Source organism: Belonocnema kinseyi, chromosome 2 (assembly GCF_010883055.1).
Source record: "Belonocnema kinseyi isolate 2016_QV_RU_SX_M_011 chromosome 2, B_treatae_v1, whole genome shotgun sequence".
In the NCBI taxonomy this organism is placed as follows: Eukaryota; Metazoa; Arthropoda; class Insecta; order Hymenoptera; family Cynipidae; genus Belonocnema; species Belonocnema kinseyi.
The window spans coordinates 68,652,024-68,670,974 of NC_046658.1; the positions used below are offsets into that span (position 1 = coordinate 68,652,024).

General features: G+C 28.9%; 1 protein-coding gene across 2 annotated transcripts; it reads left to right on the forward strand.

Annotated features, from left to right (window-relative positions):
• Nucleotides 1-1,865: 1,865 nt before the first annotated feature.
• Nucleotides 1,866-15,789, forward strand: LOC117167250 (zinc finger FYVE domain-containing protein 1-like). 2 transcript variants are annotated; one of them, XM_033352050.1, is made up of 8 exons: nucleotides 1,866-2,043; nucleotides 2,114-2,201; nucleotides 4,677-5,205; nucleotides 5,306-5,572; nucleotides 5,658-6,030; nucleotides 6,104-6,395; nucleotides 6,491-6,935; nucleotides 14,403-15,789. In XM_033352050.1, the coding sequence occupies exons 3-8, from the start codon at nucleotides 4,698-4,700 to the stop codon at nucleotides 14,624-14,626; spliced, it is 2,109 nt and encodes a 702-aa protein (XP_033207941.1). In that variant the 5' UTR covers nucleotides 1,866-2,043; nucleotides 2,114-2,201; nucleotides 4,677-4,697; the 3' UTR covers nucleotides 14,627-15,789. The 2 variants fall into 2 exon arrangements, with proteins under 2 accessions (XP_033207941.1, XP_033207942.1); XM_033352051.1 differs by having other exon boundaries at nucleotides 1,866-2,201; nucleotides 6,104-6,365.
• The last annotated feature ends 3,162 nt before the right edge of the window (nucleotides 15,790-18,951 follow it).

Here is an 18,951-nt window from a genome sequence, read left to right on the forward strand (position 1 = left end):
AATTTAAGGATTAAATTAGAAGGCTAATATACAAAATTTGTGATAATCTCAAATTTTCTTCTTTACCAATAATTCATGATTCGTGCGACCAAAACCTTAAGTTAATGTCACTTGTGTATTCTGCGTATATATATATATATATATATATACCCGGTAAGAAAAGAAGAATTCAGAAAAATTCAGAATCTCAATTCCCATTAATACGTGAATTTAAATGGTTTAAACAAATTCAAAACAAAATTTGTGATAATATCAAATTTTCTTCTTTAACAATAATTCATGATTCGTGCGACCAAAACCTTTAATTAATGTCACTTGTGTATTCTGCGCAGATATATATACCCGGTAAGAAGAGAAGACTTCAGAAAAATTCAGAATCTCAATTCCCATTAATACGTGAATTTTCCTCTGCTGAAAGTTCCACCAAAGAGTAGGAAAAAAAGCAAAATCTATTCTTTTAGACAAATTTAATGGAAGCGTATTGAGAGGAATTAAAAAATGAAGGAATGCAAAAGAAAGAATAGAAAAACAGAAAATAATGTCACTTTGAAGACGAAAAACCTACTCCTTTTAATCGATAAGTTATAAATGTAAAATAATTATGCTAATAAAAATAATTTGTAGTATTGTCAACGAATATTTTTATAATTCTGTTTAAAGATAACTTAATTTCGTTTACCTCGTTTACCTTACACAACATTATAAAATGAATTTTGTAAGCAGATTAGAAGGAATTAAAATAATCGAAAATAAAGCATGTAAGTTTGGAATTAAAAATAACCTTAACAACAAATTGAAATTTCCTAACTTATGTGGCACATAGAGGAATAGAAACTATATAAGTGCACATATTTTCTGTGCATATTAGAGGGGAATTAAGTAAGTCAAAAATACAGCATATAGGTACGGAATTAAAATAATAACCATGAGAGGTGTGTCTGCTGATTGCATTAAGAGGAATTAAAAAAGTGCAAAATTTATTCGCCTGCACGAAATACAACACAAGTGTCAATAGTTAAGGAAATAACAAAGAATTGTTTTCGGAGATGAAAAATTAGTACATTCAACAAAATTAAAAAATGCTTACTCTTTCGTTTAAATCTGAAAATATTAATTTTTCTCTATTCTTCTCTTCTTACCGGCTAATTAAATATAGATCTACTTTTGGTACATATTTTCATGATGTAAAAGTTATAAATATATATATAGATGCTGTTTTTCTTCAACTTGCCGAGGAGAAAATTAATCGATTTATTTTTAACGAGACAAAATAAATAGAAAGTGAAAATACCTAATGAAATAAGTTCCAAATGAACGAATTTCAACTTCAAACATTCATACCATCAATCCCTTCAATTGTTAATTGAATATTTCAACACGAATTTAAAATTTAAAATGGATAGAAACTAATAAAAATTTTGGCGATTTTTTTCAATATCCAGCATACATATACGCGTAAAAAATTATGTTTTTGAGTAAGCAAAGATGTTCTGAAGTTTAAAAAAATTCCAGGTGCAAAGATCCAGGAGGTCCCATTATGGCCAAAGATATTATATCTTTGTTATCGCAGCCCTCGCAGCCATCCCAAATGTCAAAGTACCATTTATTTCAGCAGTTTGCCGAACATTTTTGCTAGCACAAAATAGAAAAAGACCCTTGATCTTCACCAATTATTTTCTAAATGTATGAATAACATATAATATATTTATCATAAATTCATATTATTGTAACCATGATTTTAACCTCAAAACTTGATTGCCTTGACGGGACGAGGACGAACGCAGCCAATGAGATACAATTTTGCCCTTCTATTTTGATCAACAAATCACCTTATTGGTCAAGATTGTTTCCGTCCCGGCCGTGAATCACTGAGCAGATGATCTGCAAACAAACATCCCAAAAAGAAATTTCTCGATAATTTAAGGAAGATAATATCATTTTGAAATATTTGGCAACCTTGGATAAGTAATCGTGTTTTCTGAAACAGTTATTTTACATCCGAAGAGAAAAACTAGAATGCAGCTAATGTTTTCGAAAAGTGTGGTAAGAGCGGTAATGGCGGATTTTGTCGTTGCGTCGTAGTTGTATATGAATTAATTCAAAATTTACTTAGTGACTAGCCTACTGTGTCTATTTATTCAAGAAATTAAGTCGCGTGGCAGAAGATTTATACAGTGTTAATCCATTGAAATTGACATCAGGTAAGTGACAATCTGGATCTCGTTTTTGCTATAGAAATTGCGCAGTTGATGAATTCCTTCCTGTTATATTGTTTTGAAAATTATCTTTCTTTTTGGTTAAATAGCTGTGTTTATTACTTCTTTGCAGTTTACATACATTACAAATTTGTTAGATAGGTATCTGACAACAGCAAATAGTCTATTTTATGGGTACGATAACCTTTTGGTCTACCTTATATCGCATAGATTATATTATCGTCTGTTACTTAGTATAAGACGTATTCGTTCTAATTTTGATATTCACAGTATATATTTGAATTTTTATATGTCTAGAACTCTGAATTTAAACTAAATGGCTTAGTAATCGTGATGTTCCAATAATCTTGAAAGTGCATTATAATTTAAATATATTGTTTAACGATATGTTAAAGGTACCTTTTAACGATAAAACCCATTTGTTTTTTGAATTTAAAGTGCCAAATGGAATTTCAATTAATTCTTCAAAATTCTTAAATGTTATGTAATATCCGAAATAATCAACATTTGCTAATGTTCTTATGCTCATTTTAAAGCTTTTTTTTCAATTGCTATCACAGTGCAAGAACTTTTGATAAAATTCAAAAGAGAAAAAAATTTATATCTGATGAAATTGAAATTAAGAGAACTTAATCATCCAAACATAGATAAACGCAAATTTCTGGCCCGTATTCTATTTTTGCCAGTTTGTGCTACTTTTTTTAGGTAATACTACTTTTTTTTCTAAATACTTGTTTTGATTTAATGTTACTTTTTAACGAATTACATAAAAAGCTCCATATGAACTATGATTACTAAACATTTTATTTTTTTATTTGTTCATGTTAAATTTCCAACTGTTCAGTTTCGAAGATTTCCATCTAAAATCGTTTAATTTTTAAAGGTATGAGCTACCTACTGTATTGCAAAAATCCTCAATTAAATCCTCGTGCTATTTTCGGATAAGAAAATCTGTGAGTCACCCAATTTTTAAAATTAATTTTAATTTGAAAATTGACATGGAATTCTTAGCGTTTTCCTCATCCGGAAATAAAACATGGATTTCCTCGAAAATTCTTTCAATAGAGCACAATTACAAAATTTGAAAATTCGAAATCGTACGATTTTTATAGCTACCGTGTATAAAATGCACAATCGAATCACTTACAATCCATTCCCAACTTCAAAAGTTTTAGAATTTAAAATTGTACGCTTTTTAAAGTTATCCTATACAAAATTTACAATTGAAATACTTCAAATTCATTTCCAATGTCTAAAAGCCATCGAATAGAAATTAAAGAATACCGCATTGACACGATATCAGCCGCATACGATTATAAGCCGCACCCCGGGTTTTAAAGTTGAAAATGCTGAAAAAACGTTTGTATTGCGATATAAACCGACCGCTAATTATAAAAACCTTAAACGGAGAAAAATTCTTCTGTTCTAATAACAATCGAGGGTCAATCGAGCACATGATTGCAATAAGGTAAATTCATCTAAGTAAGGTAAAGGTGAAGTCAAAATTATAGCCAAATTGCGGTTGAGTTGAAGTAGCGTTCAAATAAAATTCAAGTTGAGTTAAAGATGAATCAGTTATTTATGCAATACCTAGGTCAAGTTCATAATGTTTTTCCTTAATGTCTATTTTCGTTTCTGATCCCCTCGCAAATTGAAACGTCCTAGTTGCATCTACCATGTAGAAAGTATCTTTATTATTGTATCGAAGAATAAGCACTTCTCATTAACAATTATACGAGTTTCGACCTTTCGTACTTGCATATAAGCCGCATAAGATTATAAGCCGCACCCTGGTTTTGGAGCTCTAAAACAGAAAAAAGGTGCGGCTTATATTCGAGTAAATACGGTAATAATTCTCGTGCTATTTCCGGACAAGAAAATCGGCGAGTTACCTAGTTTTGAAAACTAATTTAAATTTAAAAAATTTTCACGGTATTCGTAACGTTTTTCTCGTTTGGAAATAAGGCATGGCTTTCTTCAAGGATTCTTTTAATAGAGTAAAATTTAAAAAATTGCGAATTCGAAATGTACCATTTTTACAGTTATCGTATACAAAATTTGCAATTGAATCACTTGATATCTATTTACAACTTCCAACAGTCATAGAATGGAAATGAAAAAATAATAGTTCTCGTGCTATTTTCGGACAAAAGAATCCGCGTGTCACCTAATTTGGAAAACTAATTTTTATTTGAAAATCTTTGCTGCATTCTGAGAATTTTCGTCGCCTCGAAAGAAAACGTTGCTTCCCTCGAGGATTCTTTGAATAAAGTATAATTTCAAAATTTGCGAATTTTGAATCGTACGATTAAAAAAATTACCGTATACAAAATTTGCAATTAAATTACTTAAAATCTACTCACAACTTCCAAAACTCATCGAATAGAAAGGAAAGAATAATACCCAACCCATCATAAAGTCTATTTATAAACAGATATTTTTTATTTCTATTTTTGTCAGCTTGCTATGTACTGAGGCAAAATGAGTGCTCTAGACTATCGAAGCAAGACACTTTCGATGTGGCATGGCCACAGAGTTGAAGCGACAAGTCCAGCAATTATGGAAAGTTTGGACAGTCTCTCCATAAACAACCGTGATGGAAATCAATCGCTACTCATGCCTTCAAACCAGGGAAACTTGTCATTACACGGAATGCCCTCGCTTCAAGGAATCAACATGAAATCTTCAACGTCTTCCTTCGAAGAACTTCAAAGTTTTCTTCTCATAGACGGAAGAGAGTATCTTAAAGTTGCAAATGCAGAACAATTCGTAGAAAGGTTGAACTGCACCGAAAATGGCCTCAAAATCAAAGTCGTCTCGATTTTTGGAAACACAGGAGATGGCAAAAGTCACACTCTTAATCAGACCTTCTTTAAAGGAAAGGAGATTTTTAAGACGTCGAATGAGCAGAGTTCTTGCACTCTTGGAGTTTGGGCGGCTTTTGATCCGACGCTTAATGTGATTTGTTTGGATACCGAGGGCCTTCTAGGTAAATGTTGTTTATAAATTCTTTTTTTTTTTGTATTGACTTCTTAATGGTTCATATTCTTATTTATTCCACTTCATGTAATTTCATTAACGATTTTCAGGTGTGACAGTACATGAAAATGAGCGTACAAGGCTCCTCTTAAAAGTGTTAGCAGTCTCTGATATCGTCGTGTACAGAACTCGTGCCGAGAGATTGCACAGGGACTTATTTACATTCTTAGGAGCTGCTTCTCGGGCCTACAGTCACCATTTTCAATCTGCTTTGCAGGCAGTTGGACAAAGGGAAGGAGTTTCGGGTTCTTTGAGTAATTTAGGACCGAGTATAATCATTTTTCATGAAACTAGGCACACAACTCCTCTAACTAATGGTATTGATTTAATTTATTTCAGATCTCAGTCTTGTCTCTATTTTTTCCTACTTTTTAAATTCCTTTAATTCTTTATACTCTTCAGGCGCTTCTGAGAGTGCGGAGGACATTCTACGAACTCGATTCGCTCAAATGCGCTTGGAAATCGAGGCCTTTAGTTCGATCAAGTACGTTGGAGTTCAAACTCTCAATCCACCAACTAACTACGATCCTTTAAGATCAGCAATCAAAAATGAATTGGACAACACGACCGTCAGATCTGCTAGGAAACCACATTTAGTTTACAGTACCTTGAAAATTCTCAACGACAAGTTCTCTGGGGAAATTGAGAATGTTGCTAATATCCTTTTTCCTGATCAGTACTTTACTTGTCCTGTGAAATGTTTGAGTTGCGGATGCAGATGCCAAAGTAGCATGGGACATCTTCGGGAAGACAAACCGCACGTTAGTGACACTCGGTAAATAATTGTGGACTATAATCTAATATTTCGTTAAATCATCTATTAACTTAAAATCGTTCCGTCTGATTAGATGTCGTTATCAGCATCAGTATGAAAACGTAGTCTACATTTGCAAAAAGTGTCATGTAAACGGGAGCGAAGTAGTCGTGACCTGTCGAACTCAGACTCAAAACGAGAATAGCTGGTATGGATTAGCCAAATACGCCTGGTCTGGATATGTGATCGAATGTCCACAGTGTGGAGAAATTTACAGAAGCCGACAGTATTGGTATGGAAATAAAAATCCTGAGGACGCTGCAGTTCGCACAGAAATTACTCACGTTTGGAATATGGTAAGGCCAACTTGTGTGTTGCCTCTATCGGTAAGATCCTTATGCTTCAAATACTATTTTTTTTTGTTTTCTTTCCCGTCTACTTCCCTTTTACCTTGTTAAATTTATTTTTTCATTATCCCCAGGCGAGTCTTTCCCTAACTTCTCAAAACACAGCACAGCGAGTTGTGGACGGAGTTTCTTATCTGACTGAGGCGGTTACAAACGTTTCTCTTCAGCCAACAAAAGCAATAACTTCTTGGGTCGCTGACCAGGTCGCCCCGGCTTACTGGCGACCGAATAATGAAATAAGATACTGTCACAAGTGTAATATGTTATTTGGACCCACTGACACAAAGCATCATTGTCGAGCCTGTGGTGAAGGCTTTTGTGCTCAGTGTTCTTCAAAAACAAAATGCGTGCCGGCTAGGAATTGGCACACACCTGTGAGAGTCTGTGACTCTTGCTATCTTAGAGATTCAAATTCTAATGAGGAAGTTGAAAATTCGGAGGATGTTAGTGTCAGGAAAGTTTCTGAACATGTGGTTTCGACCTTCAGCGCTGTTGGCACTGTACTTTCATACTCCAAATGTAAGTTTGATCGAGAGAAAAATTTTTTACTTCAACGAAAGCTGAACATGCGGTTAGAAAGAATAATTTACTGTATGAATGCATAGACTGTATACAGGCCTCATACCGGTCCCTATATCCCCTGTTGTGTTGTATCCTATATTCAATTAAGGTCCCTGAAGTACCTTTTTTTTAAGATTTAGTCTCTATGGTACCCTATTTGCAGCCCATAATGAAACTTTAAAAAAGTTATAATAAGATGTATGTTTCCAAAGTCAGGGTTTTAAAAAAAATTATCAAATCAGGTAATTTCTGTAAGAACTGTTAAAAATAATATAGGGGCTGCTACAGTCACTATTATAGGCGCTGCTTTTCCTAAATCACTTTTTAGTCACTTTTTTGAGTGAGTCACTAATTTCAATACATTAATGCATTGGTTAATCACTAAATACAGTTCATGCCCGATTTCTAAATTTCCTTGAATTCTTTTAAAATATTTCAGGGTATTTTTAAATATTCTGAGAAATTTTTAATAAATTTCAATAATATGAAGGGATTTTTCAGACTAGGGTAATTTTAAAACTTCTAAGGAATTTCAAGATCTTCTAATTTGTAACATTTTAGGGAATTAAAAAAAATTCCAAGGAATTATTAAATAATTTTATTAATTTGAATGGATTTCAAAGCGTTCAAAATATTTTAAGATAAAGAATTTTTTAGAAATTCGGAAGACTGGAAACAATTTTACAGTGCATATATGGTTTTAAGATATTTTAAAACTTTCATTTATATTAATACATTTTCCAGGGTTTCAGAATATATGATCTTAGAATTTCACGAGATTATAAAATATTTTAGTGCATTTTGAAGAATTTATTAATAAGAAGTAAGGTATTTCGTAGGGGTTTAAAGATTTTAAGTTTTTTGGAATTCACCTTTATTTCTTATGGATTTTTTAAAAGTTTTTTAATAATTGGACCTGATGATTAACTGATAAAATGATCAAAGAATTTGAAGTATTTAAATGTATTTGTTCAGATTACAAAGAAGTTTTAAATTGATTTTAGTAATTTAATGGGATTCAAAAAGATTTTAACTATTTGAGGGTTTTTGAAACGTTTTTTTAGGGAATATATGAAATGCATCAATCTATCATTTTCTATCTAAACAGATTTTAGGGTTCTTAAAATGATTTAAAAGGTTTTAGGTTATTATAAAAGAGGAAAATAAATTTCACACGATTTTAATCACGAATTATATTGTATACAAGATTTAAAAAATGTCAGGGATTTTTTATATGCCTGGAAATGTCAGGGAATTTTTTTAAGTCGAGGCTTTTTTCGAGTGCGTACTTAATTTTTTTTTATTTACAATATTAAATTTAATAACACGTTATTTTGTTTGAAAGCAAGTATTTCAAATTCAAGTATATAGTTTAAAAATCATGTATTTTGTTGAAAATTCATTCTTTTTGGTTGAATTCCATCCTTTTTTAATAAATATTTTTAATATTTAGTTGAAATATCAACTAATAGATTTTTTTTTTGAATTCGTTTTTTTTTTAATGAACATTGAAGAGTGGAAATTCAAAAGTGTTTAAGATACATTTTTTTCGAAATCCGGGTTTTTATCCATTTTTTATCTACAATCGAAGGCCGTTATGTTAGCCTTAAAAGCAATGCAAAAGTCGAAATAGTTTTTCGCTTGAGAGTTTTTTTAAATCACGCTTTGGTAAATCGAGGCATATTGGAAATTCAAAACTGTATAAGAGCCAATGAAACCTTATGGAAGTTCCATTTTTTAATAGTAACTTCCGCGGTTCTATGGTGTGTAAGTTTAAAATAATTAAAATAAGTCTGATAGAATGTTGTCGAAGGCTGCTAGTGCCAAATAGGGATTTGGTGTACTGCTCGATATAAAAACATTCGCCGCAGTAACAAATGTTGTTAATTGTCGAGGTAAGGATCGTCTCTAAACATTATACTCTCGTTAAACCTTTTAAAATTGAAAATGATAAAATTGTCTTGTATATCTGAATAGTGTATTCTTTTCTGAACATTTTGATAAACAAAATTATTATTATAGTCGCGGAAACATCGCAATACTCTGATCAATTGAACATTAATTTTATTAAATTTTTTTTTAATAATGCATTATGCTGTAAATAACAAAATATTCATTTAAAAAATGAATAAATCGAAAACTAGTTTTTTCCCTTTAAATTAAAAATAAATTTTATCACATGCGTTTTAAAGTTCCATGTCAAGCGCCCAATGTACACTGCCATGCAAAAATTTTAGACCATCTCTTTTTTTATGACTGAATAAATTCTCTTAATTATATCAGAGCTAAACAAATTTCGCTTTAAAAGGTTTATTGTTTTCGAAATTCTGTATAAAATAAGCTCAGGATGAAGCCAATTTGTCTAGTTTTCAAGTAGATATTGCAAAAATAGTGTAAATTTCAATGTTTTCTTAAATTTTCAATAACTTCCGAAATAGTCAACATTTTTGAATGTTCTTCGGCTCACTTTGAAGCTTTTTTTCACTGTATCACAACAGCTTATAAGTATAAATCGTGAAAATTTTCTTTTTGAATTGTATTTACTTGAAGCTGTAACAAAGAAGTTGAAGAAATTTGGAAACTTCTTATCTGTAGGCAAATCAGAATAAAAGTTAAATACATAAAACATTGAAAAATACCCAAACATTGAAAAATGTTGACGATTTCGGAAGTTATTAAAATATTTGAAAGTAAATATTGAAATTTACACTATTTTTGCAATGTCTAAAAAACTAGACAAATTGGCTTCACACTGGGCTTATTTTATACAGAATTTCGAAAACAGTCAACCTTTTAAAGTGAATTTTTTTTAGCTCTGGTATAATTAAAATTAAGAGAATTTATTCAATCATAAAAAAAACGTAGCCTAAAATTTTTTCACGGCAGAGTAACGTGATCATTATTGGTTCTTATACAGTTTTGTATTTCTAGACCCCCTCGACTTATACGTGGTCAAATTTGAAAAGGCCTTATATTTCGTAATTTTTATCGGAAATGCTTAAAATATTGAGACGTTATATATTTTATGACAATCTACTAATAATAGTTCACGAATTAATAAAATATTGAAAAATGTTAAAATGCAAACGTTTTTCCTCTGGTTCAGAAAATTTGAGAAATGGCTCTTATACACTTTTCAATTTCCACCCTTCAATTCAATCGCTTGGTTGAAGAATGAGCTATTTTGTTGAAAATTCGTTTTTTCATTGTATGAAAATTAATTTTTTCACTGAAAATTTAACTGTTCCAGTTGCAACTTGAACTATTTTCTTAAAACTTTGTTCTTTTTTGGGCAGAACATTATTTTTTTACTGCAAATATAACTATTAAATATTTGGTTAAAAAATTATATTTTTAGTTGAAAATTTTGACTCTTTTGGTAGAAATTAATCATAATTTTCGTTTAAAATTCAATGCTCTTTGAAGATTTAATATTTTTTTAAAAATTAGTTTCGTTTTTGTTCCGAATTAGATTTTTTACTGGGAAATGCAACTATTCCAATTGAAAATGACATCCTTTTAGTTGAAATTCAACTCTTTTTTTCAACATTATTTTTAACTTAAAATTTAACTATTCAATTGTGATATGATAATTTATATTCTTAATTTAAAATTCAGGTATTTCCTATAAAATGTGTCTTCTTTGGTAAATATTAATTTTCTTTGTTGAAAATTCAGCTTTGTAGTTGAAAAAAAACAACTGTCCCAGTTAAAAATTGATCAGTTCAGTTGAAAATTCATCTTTCCTATAGTTGAAAGCAGGTCGCAGCTTACCACAGAGTGATAGAAAAGTGAAACAGGCACGTTCGAGGGATCTGTTCACATTATTGGATGTAAAAATTCGTAGCGATAAAGTTACAGTAATCGTGCCGAATTCGAGTGCAGTTCGTTTATGGCTTTTAGCATTTATTTCATCTTCAAACATTGTAATTACTTCAACAATTTTTATAAATGGCTCTTCTTTAAGTCAACTTACTCTTTTTTATGTTGCTTTACAAAAGAACTATAAATTATTTAAACCATTTTAATTTAAAAATTAAGAGTTTACCCTTTTTCTGCAAGTAAATTTGTTTACGGAGTCAACCAAGAATGTCTATCCGATGAATCTTTTCTGTATTGCTTTGCAAATTGACAAGAACTATTAATTATTTTAAAAATTTTAATTAAAAAATTTTTTTCTACAAGTAAATTTAGTTACGGAGTCCGATAACTCTTTTCTAGGTTGCTTTGTAATTTACAAGAACTATTAATTATTTAAACAAATTTAATTGAAAAATTAAGAGTTTGTCCTTTTTTCTACAAGTAAATTTGTTTCTGGGGTCAAATAACAAGGTCTATCCGATGACTGTTTTCTATGTTACTTTGCAAATTTACAAGAACTAATAATTATTCAAACAATTTTAATTACAAAATTTAAAGTTTGTCCTTTATCCTACGAATTAATTTGTTTTCGAAGTCAACTAAGAATGTCTACCCGATGACTCTTTTGTAAGTTGCTTTGCAAATTTATAAGCACTATTAATTAATTAAACCATTTTAATTTAAAAATAGGAGTTTGCCCTTTTTCTACAAGTAAATTTGTTCACTGAGTTAACTAAGAATGTAAATCCGATGACTATTTTCTATATTGCTTTTCAAATGTACAAGAACTATTAATTATTTAAACAATTTTAATTTAAAAAGTAGGAGTTTGCCCTTTTTCTACAAGTAAATTGCTTTACAGAGTTAACTATGAATGTCTATCTAATGACTCTTTTCTATATTGCTTTGCAAATTTACAAGAACTATTAAGTATTCAAACCATATTAATTAATAATTTAAAATTTTGGCCTTTATCCTACAAATCAATTTTTTTAATTCAACTAAGAATTTCTACCTGATGACTCTTTTCTATGTTGCTTTGTAAATTAACAAGAACTATTAATTATTGAAAGAATTTCAATTGAAAAAATAAGAGTTTGGTTTTCTTTTTACGAGTCGGCTTTATTTTTTACCATAATTAACTAAGAATATCTTTCCGATGATTTTTTTCTCTGATGCTTTGAAAATCTAAAATTATTAATTATTTAAAAAATGTTTACCAACATATTTATATCTTGACTATTTTTCAAGGAAGAGACATAATTTGTTTACGGAATGAACTAAGAATGTCTTTCGATGATCATTTTCCATGTTACTTTGTAAATTTATAATAATTATTAATCATTCAAACAATTTTCATAACCATATTGAGAGTTGGGGTGTTATTCAAATTTGTTTACGAAGTTAACTAAGATTGTCTTTGTGATGACTCATTTCTAAGTTGTTTGTTAAATTTACCAGAATCATTCATTATTAATTATTGAAAGAAGTTTCATGAAAAGTTTAGAATTTGGCTATTTTTTAACGAATATGGTCAGTTTTTTACTAAGGTTTAGTTACAATGCAGCTACATACGAGTTTGCTCGAAGTATTCGCATTTGCTAAAACCCTTGCCTTTCGTCGTATATGGTACCCATGTATTTTCTTGAACTTAATTTCCAAATAGAATAATTACAAGTAAGTTAATGGGTCGCGCGAGTAAGAGCTTCTAGTTTTGTTTAAAATTCAACTATTCCATTTGCTCATGTTATTGTTTTGGCTATGTAAAATGTATTAAATAATTTGATGTTAATTGTTTTTGGTCTACTTTTTTTTCTATATTGATTTTTATTTCAAAATTGTGAAAAATTGCTCTCAAGCTCCGCTGGGATCCGAACCCAAGTCTTTTAAATTACCGGTCTGATGCTCTTACCCACTAAGCTACGGAGAGACATTACTTTCTTCACAACCCCTACAAGTTGAATTTCGACGTAATAATTTTTTATACTTCTCAGATAAACTTTTCAAACATTCGAATGTTTTTATATTTTTTCAAGTTATGGGATTGACCAAACAAAACGTATCAAATACGTGGATGTTAATTTTTTAACCATTTTTTCACAATTTAGAAATAAAAATCAATATTAAAAAAATATTGATTTTAGGCAAGTAGACAAAAATATAAATATTCATCATTTTAGTTTAAAAGTCTTCTTTTTAGTTAAAAATAAGACTACTTTGTTCAAAATTAAACTCTTCTCAAAAACTATCTTTTTGTTTGAAATTCATCTATTTCAGATGAAGATTTATCATTTTATTTGGAAAGTCAGTATTTTGATAGAAAATTCAACTTTTTTCTTAAAAATTCATATATTTTTTTAATCGCCTTTCTTGGTACAAAATTAATCTTCCTGTTTAAAAATTAATCGTCTTTTTTGAAAATTCAAATTTTTGCCCAAAAATTGAAGTAATACAATTCAATATTGGTCATTTTAGTAATTCTTTCATATTTTCGATTAAAAATAAAACTACTTGGTTAAAAGTTAAATAAAATTTGTTTTGAAAATAAATATTTTTTTTTGTGGAAAAATAATTTTTTTTACTGAAAATTTATCTTTTTCATTTTTTGTTGATAATTGATCTTTTTTAGTTTAAAATTCAGCTATTTATTTGAAAATTGTCCTTTTCCAGCTGAAAAATCAACTCTTTGATTAAGAATTAATGTATTTTTCTGAAAAATCGTGTTTTTGGTGGAAAATTAATCTTTTCGGTTGAAAATACAACTATTTGGTTAAAAAGTGATCTGTCTTTTTGAAAATCCAAATTTCTACTTGAAAAGTTAGGAATTTAAAGCGGTTTATATTTAATTTAATATTGTAACCTTATTATTTTACTATACCAGACTCTACTTTACTATATTATTATACTAAATTACAAGTATAAGTAGATAAAATAAAAATCCACTTTAATTATTATTCAACTTAATGGACTTTTGATACAAATTCAAGAAATGATAAATTATGTTTGAAGTATTATTTAATTATTTAATGAATCTATCGTACTAAAGTATTTAAGAATATCCTGTAATATTAATTGAATTCCTATAGACTAAAAAAAACATTGTCTATAATAATTTCACAAAAAATGGTATCTGGTAAGAACTTAAAATACCTGGAAAAACCTGCAATTGGCAGGGAATTTTTTTCAGGATTTGAGTAGACACCCTGAATATCTAAAAAAAGGGCATGACACTATTTTCCTGGTATTTTTCAAAAATTATTCTATCATCAGGTAGCTAATTTTTTCTACACAAGTGTATTTGAAAAAAGGTTATATTTTTTAATTAATATTTAATGAAATAATAAAATGATAATTATTATTAATTACAAAGATATTTCGGAAATAAAGTTTTTTTTATGCATTTGATCCATTGTTTTCCCCTCAGCTTTTAACGAAGTGAAGTTAGTTGATGGTTGAAGTGAAAATACCTAATTGACACTATTTTGAATTTCCTAAATTCGTCCGAGGCCTGTTATTAGGTAAAAATGTAAATTAATAAATAATAAGTTACACTTTTGATTTCAGCGATTATAAAGGACACGGTGAGGCCTTCCTACTGGGTTCCCGATTCGGAAGTCAGCCATTGTTGCGTCTGTGAGGGCAAATTTTCTGATACGGTTCCTTTGCATCATTGTCGAGACTGTGGTCGGGGAGTTTGTCATGATTGTTCTCAACATCGCAAACCAGTTCCCCGTCGTGGTTGGGAAAATCCAGTTCGAGTTTGCGATTCCTGTACCAAAATAGATTAGCATTCGAAATAGATTAGATAATTCACGTGAGTGAGTGATTCTCAAATAAGTAACTATAATAATACAAAAAAAAGTAGAATGAACGCTGTAGATGAATGACAAGTTGATGAGGAAGGTGAGAAGTTCACGATTGACGAAGTCTGTATGGTTATTCGAAATAAGACCTCCGTGTACATTTCAAAATCTTCGAAATCTCATGAGAATATTTTTTTACACAAAAGAACTTTTCTATTAGGTATATTTTTTATACAAAAACACACATTTATTGCTCAGATAACGTTCATTTTTCAAGCCCATTCGCGGTGATATCAACGAGGTACAGAATGTTTGGTGAAATTGGCATAAAAGGGGTTGTGCCATAAATTGTGAAGTGGCATTTGTCAGTTTTTAATGGTTGTAAGCAGTTGTAAGTTGTGAGTTTTGAAAGGTGTAAGCTGTGTAAGTTGTAAGTTAAACAGTTGTGAAAGTTGTAACTTACGATATAGTTATCAATTGCATCAGTAGATTAATATTCTTTGTAAGTATGAGATATGCAATTACCAGATGCGTAATTAGAAAGTTTTGTATGGAATGTTATAAGGAAGTAGTTTACATATTGGTTTATGTAACTCGGGAGAGATGCGTGTTATTCGATTCGAATTTGACATAAATTACAGTTTACAGATTGAATGTAGAAGACAGAATTTAAGCATGTGTAGGGATTGTTGTGGAGTAATGAACTCTCACAGGCTTTCCATTATTTTTGTTTATGACTCGTTCGTCAGCTAAAAGATATCATACATAAAATCTAACAAGGATCGCATTTATGTAAAATATCTTTTGTCAGCTTGGTCCATCTGGATCTTCGAACTCTAAGAGTTTTATTTTAGAAATGTAATATAAATATTATACAGTAAGGTCGTTTTAATATGTGTCTACTTGATAAACGTCCTGGCTGTACACTTTATCTGATGATTATCTATCCAACGAGTTCTATTTATCTATTATAAATATATGTATCTGAACGTTAAGTCGGCTGTGACAATTTAGATTTCCAAAAATGCATTTCGTTAGAGGCCATGTCTTTCATAATAGAGTCAATCATTTAATTTAACGGCTAAAGACATTCCGAATATTCGTCTCTGTGAGATCCGAAATTTTAGACAAAATAAAAGAATTGCTCTAAATTTTGCAATTTTTATTTTAATTTTAAGCTTCCTGTCTTAGGTACATTTTTTTAGAAAAGAGGGATGATGAGCAAGTCTAGATTATTAACTACGGCTAGTCTCGATTAAAAGTTCAGCCCAAAAGTACTTGCACGTCCAGTTTCTCTTTTGTAGGTGTTTCGTGGATGTCCTCCGATTATTTTGAGCCAAAAAAGACAAAAAAGCAGGGTAGCCGTTTTAATCGACGCAATAAATTCCCGGTTTAAAATTGAAATTTAAAAGTTTTTAATTTAAAAATTTTATATTGGAATGCTCAATAATTCACGCGTATAAAATTGAAGTTACTAATATTTTTCAACATAAAAAATAAGTCCACATTATCATTTTCAATGCCCTAAATTAAAACATCAATCAATGAACTTTAAAATTGTAAAAATTATATAATTTTAAGGAATTTTGAGTTAGAAACATCAAATATTGAAAAATTTTAACTGAACACTTCTTAAATTAGAAATTCAATTATTTTCTTTTTAAATAGTTTAAATATCCTTGGAAAGCTTCAAAATTTTATTTCAATATCTTGAGAAATCTAGAAGTTGTTTTAAATTTAAAATTATTTTGGAAATTTTTTCAGAACTTTTAAATCTCTGTTAAAATTAATTACATTTTTTCTACAATTTTCAGAAAGTCCTGCAAATTTTAGAAAATTTCTTTACAATTTGGATGTATAAATAACATTTGAACATTTATTATTTGTAGGCTAAATTTGAGTTATTTTAAGAGATATGCATAAGTTTTGAAAAGATTCAAACTTAATGTAAAACTTGAAATGATAGCCTAATATAAAACAAAATGTAGATTTTCACAGATTTTAAACCAAAAAATTAGATTATTTTCAAGAATTGTGAAAGGCTTCAAAAGAATAAAAACATTTTCTCAAGATTCCTAGGAAAATTTAAAATAACTTTTCATTTTGAAAAATTATTTTTAGAGAATATTTAAAAAGTTGTTCAAAGATTTAAACAAAATGTTCAAAAAAGATTCTAGAAGATTTTAAGAAAACTTTCTAAAATTTGCATGATAATTTTTAATTATTTTAAAACTCCGAAGTATCTCTTAAAATTACTCTATTTTTTTCTACAAATGTTAATTTGTAAATTGTATATCAAAATTTTTAATTGTCACTTACAAAATAAGCATTTTTCAAATACAAACATTAAAATTGTAACGTTCAAAGTTTAAAGGCTCTTTGAAATTTTAACGATCAAACAATTCAGTTAAAGATTCTTTAATTTTAAATACTTGGTCGAAAAAATAGCATTTAGTTTCACAAACTTTAAAATTTTACTTTTAAAAATGCTTGTTATTAGTTCAAGGTCGATGTAAGGATTAAGGAGTAAAAAATTGGTTTTTATCTCTAAAATTTAAGAAATATTATTTTTGCCGATTCTAAATCTCATTTTTCTCGAAATAGACCAAAATATGAATAACGGTTCATAGTTCAACATTTTTCAGCTTCCTGAAGTCTATTAAATTGTACCCTTTCCAGATGGTTATATTGTTTAATTCAATTTTTCCAAAAATATAGAAAAAACTGATAAAACCCGATTTAAATGGCTTTTAGTTTAACGAACTTAAAAATTTTATTTTTAGAAACGTTCATTTTTAGTTAACTGACTATGTAAAGAACATGTTCATGAGATTATTAAGGTTTAGAGCTTCAAAATAAAGAAACATTGGGTTTTCTCAAAAACTGAAGAAATATTATCACCGATTAAAAATCTCATTTTTTCGAAAACTGCAAAATATAAATATCAGTTGATAGTTTAAAAATTGTCAGCTTCCTGAAATCGATAAAAGTGTACCTTTATCAGTTGTATATGTTGTGCTAAAAAAATAATAAACAATCTATTAAGGCGAATAAAATAGCATTTGGTTTGACGAATTTTAAGATATTTATTTTAAAATCGGTTTTTTTTTTTAGTTGAGTATCAACATTCAAATCCGTTCCCCTTCCTGAAATCTATAAAATGATACCCATGCCAGATATTTATTTTGTGCATTTGAACAAATTAGAAGAAAAAATATAAAAAATCAATACTAATCTACTTTTATTTGTTCAAATAAACAAGATAAATATCTGGTTAGCGTATAATTTTGTAGATTTCAGTACGGTGGACAAGTTTGAATATTGAACTGCTATTCATATTTTCCTTCGTTTTCGAGAAAAACGAGATTTTAAATCGGTAAAAACTATATTTCTTAAATTTTAGAGAAAACCTACTTCTCTTCATTTTGAGGCACAGGAAACTTAATAATCTCAAGGAATGTTTTCTCGACATAGTCAGTAAAATAAAAACAATCGTTTTCAAAAATAAAATATTAAAATTCGTTACAGTAAATTCTATTTTAGTCGATTTTGATCTATTTTGTCTATATTTTTGAAAAAAAATATTGGATTAAACAATATAAACATCTGGAAAGGATACAATTTAATAGATTTCAGGAAGCCGAACAATCGTTAACTATGAATTGCTATTCATATCTTGTTTTTTGTTCGAGAAAAATGAGGGTTTTAATTGTTAAAGATGAAAACATCTTTTTTCTTAATAACGCGTGATGCGATTTTTTTTCTTAGCTCAAAATAATCCGAGGATATCTTAAAAATACAAGGATTTTTTAATTTCTGATTGTTTATGATGTCTGGTCTTTACACAAATTTTAACTTTAAAACTTAACTAGTCTTCAAAAGATGATTGAATTTTGGAACCAAATTTATAAATAAAAAATATTGAAGATATAAAAATGAATAATATTAGTTGCTCAGAACAATAATTGTATTATAAACTTTTCTCATTGAAAGTTACGTACTATTTTTATTAATTTATTATATTTATAATAATATTATTTGTATGAAGTTGAAAAATAAATTACTAAAAAAGAATTGTAGTTCGTTGAATAATCATTTTTCGTAAAATATTCAAGAGATGAATTCGAAATTTTATATGAGCCATGACATGATATTCACAGACTTTTAAGAAAAGATCTATATTTCAAATTGATAATCTGAAGTTTGCCCATTAGTTAGTATAGTGCTTCTCATGCTTCCAAAGCGTTTTTATTGCAATAAGTAATTAAGAATATACTTTATCAGAGAAAGATTTTTTTCCGTTATAAGAA

What these genes read in the sequence shown, in the direction of transcription:
- LOC117167250 (XM_033352050.1), top strand. Translation starts at nt 4,698, where the DNA reads ATGAGTGCTCTAGACTATCGAAGCAAGACACTTTCGATGTGGCATGGC. An exon ending in CACAACTCCTCTAACTAATG is followed by an intron (nt 5,573 to 5,657) that starts GTATTGATTTAA and finishes TATACTCTTCAG; the next exon opens with GCGCTTCTGAGAGTGCGGAG. An exon ending in CTTGTGTGTTGCCTCTATCG is followed by an intron (nt 6,396 to 6,490) that starts GTAAGATCCTTA and finishes CATTATCCCCAG; the next exon opens with GCGAGTCTTTCCCTAACTTC.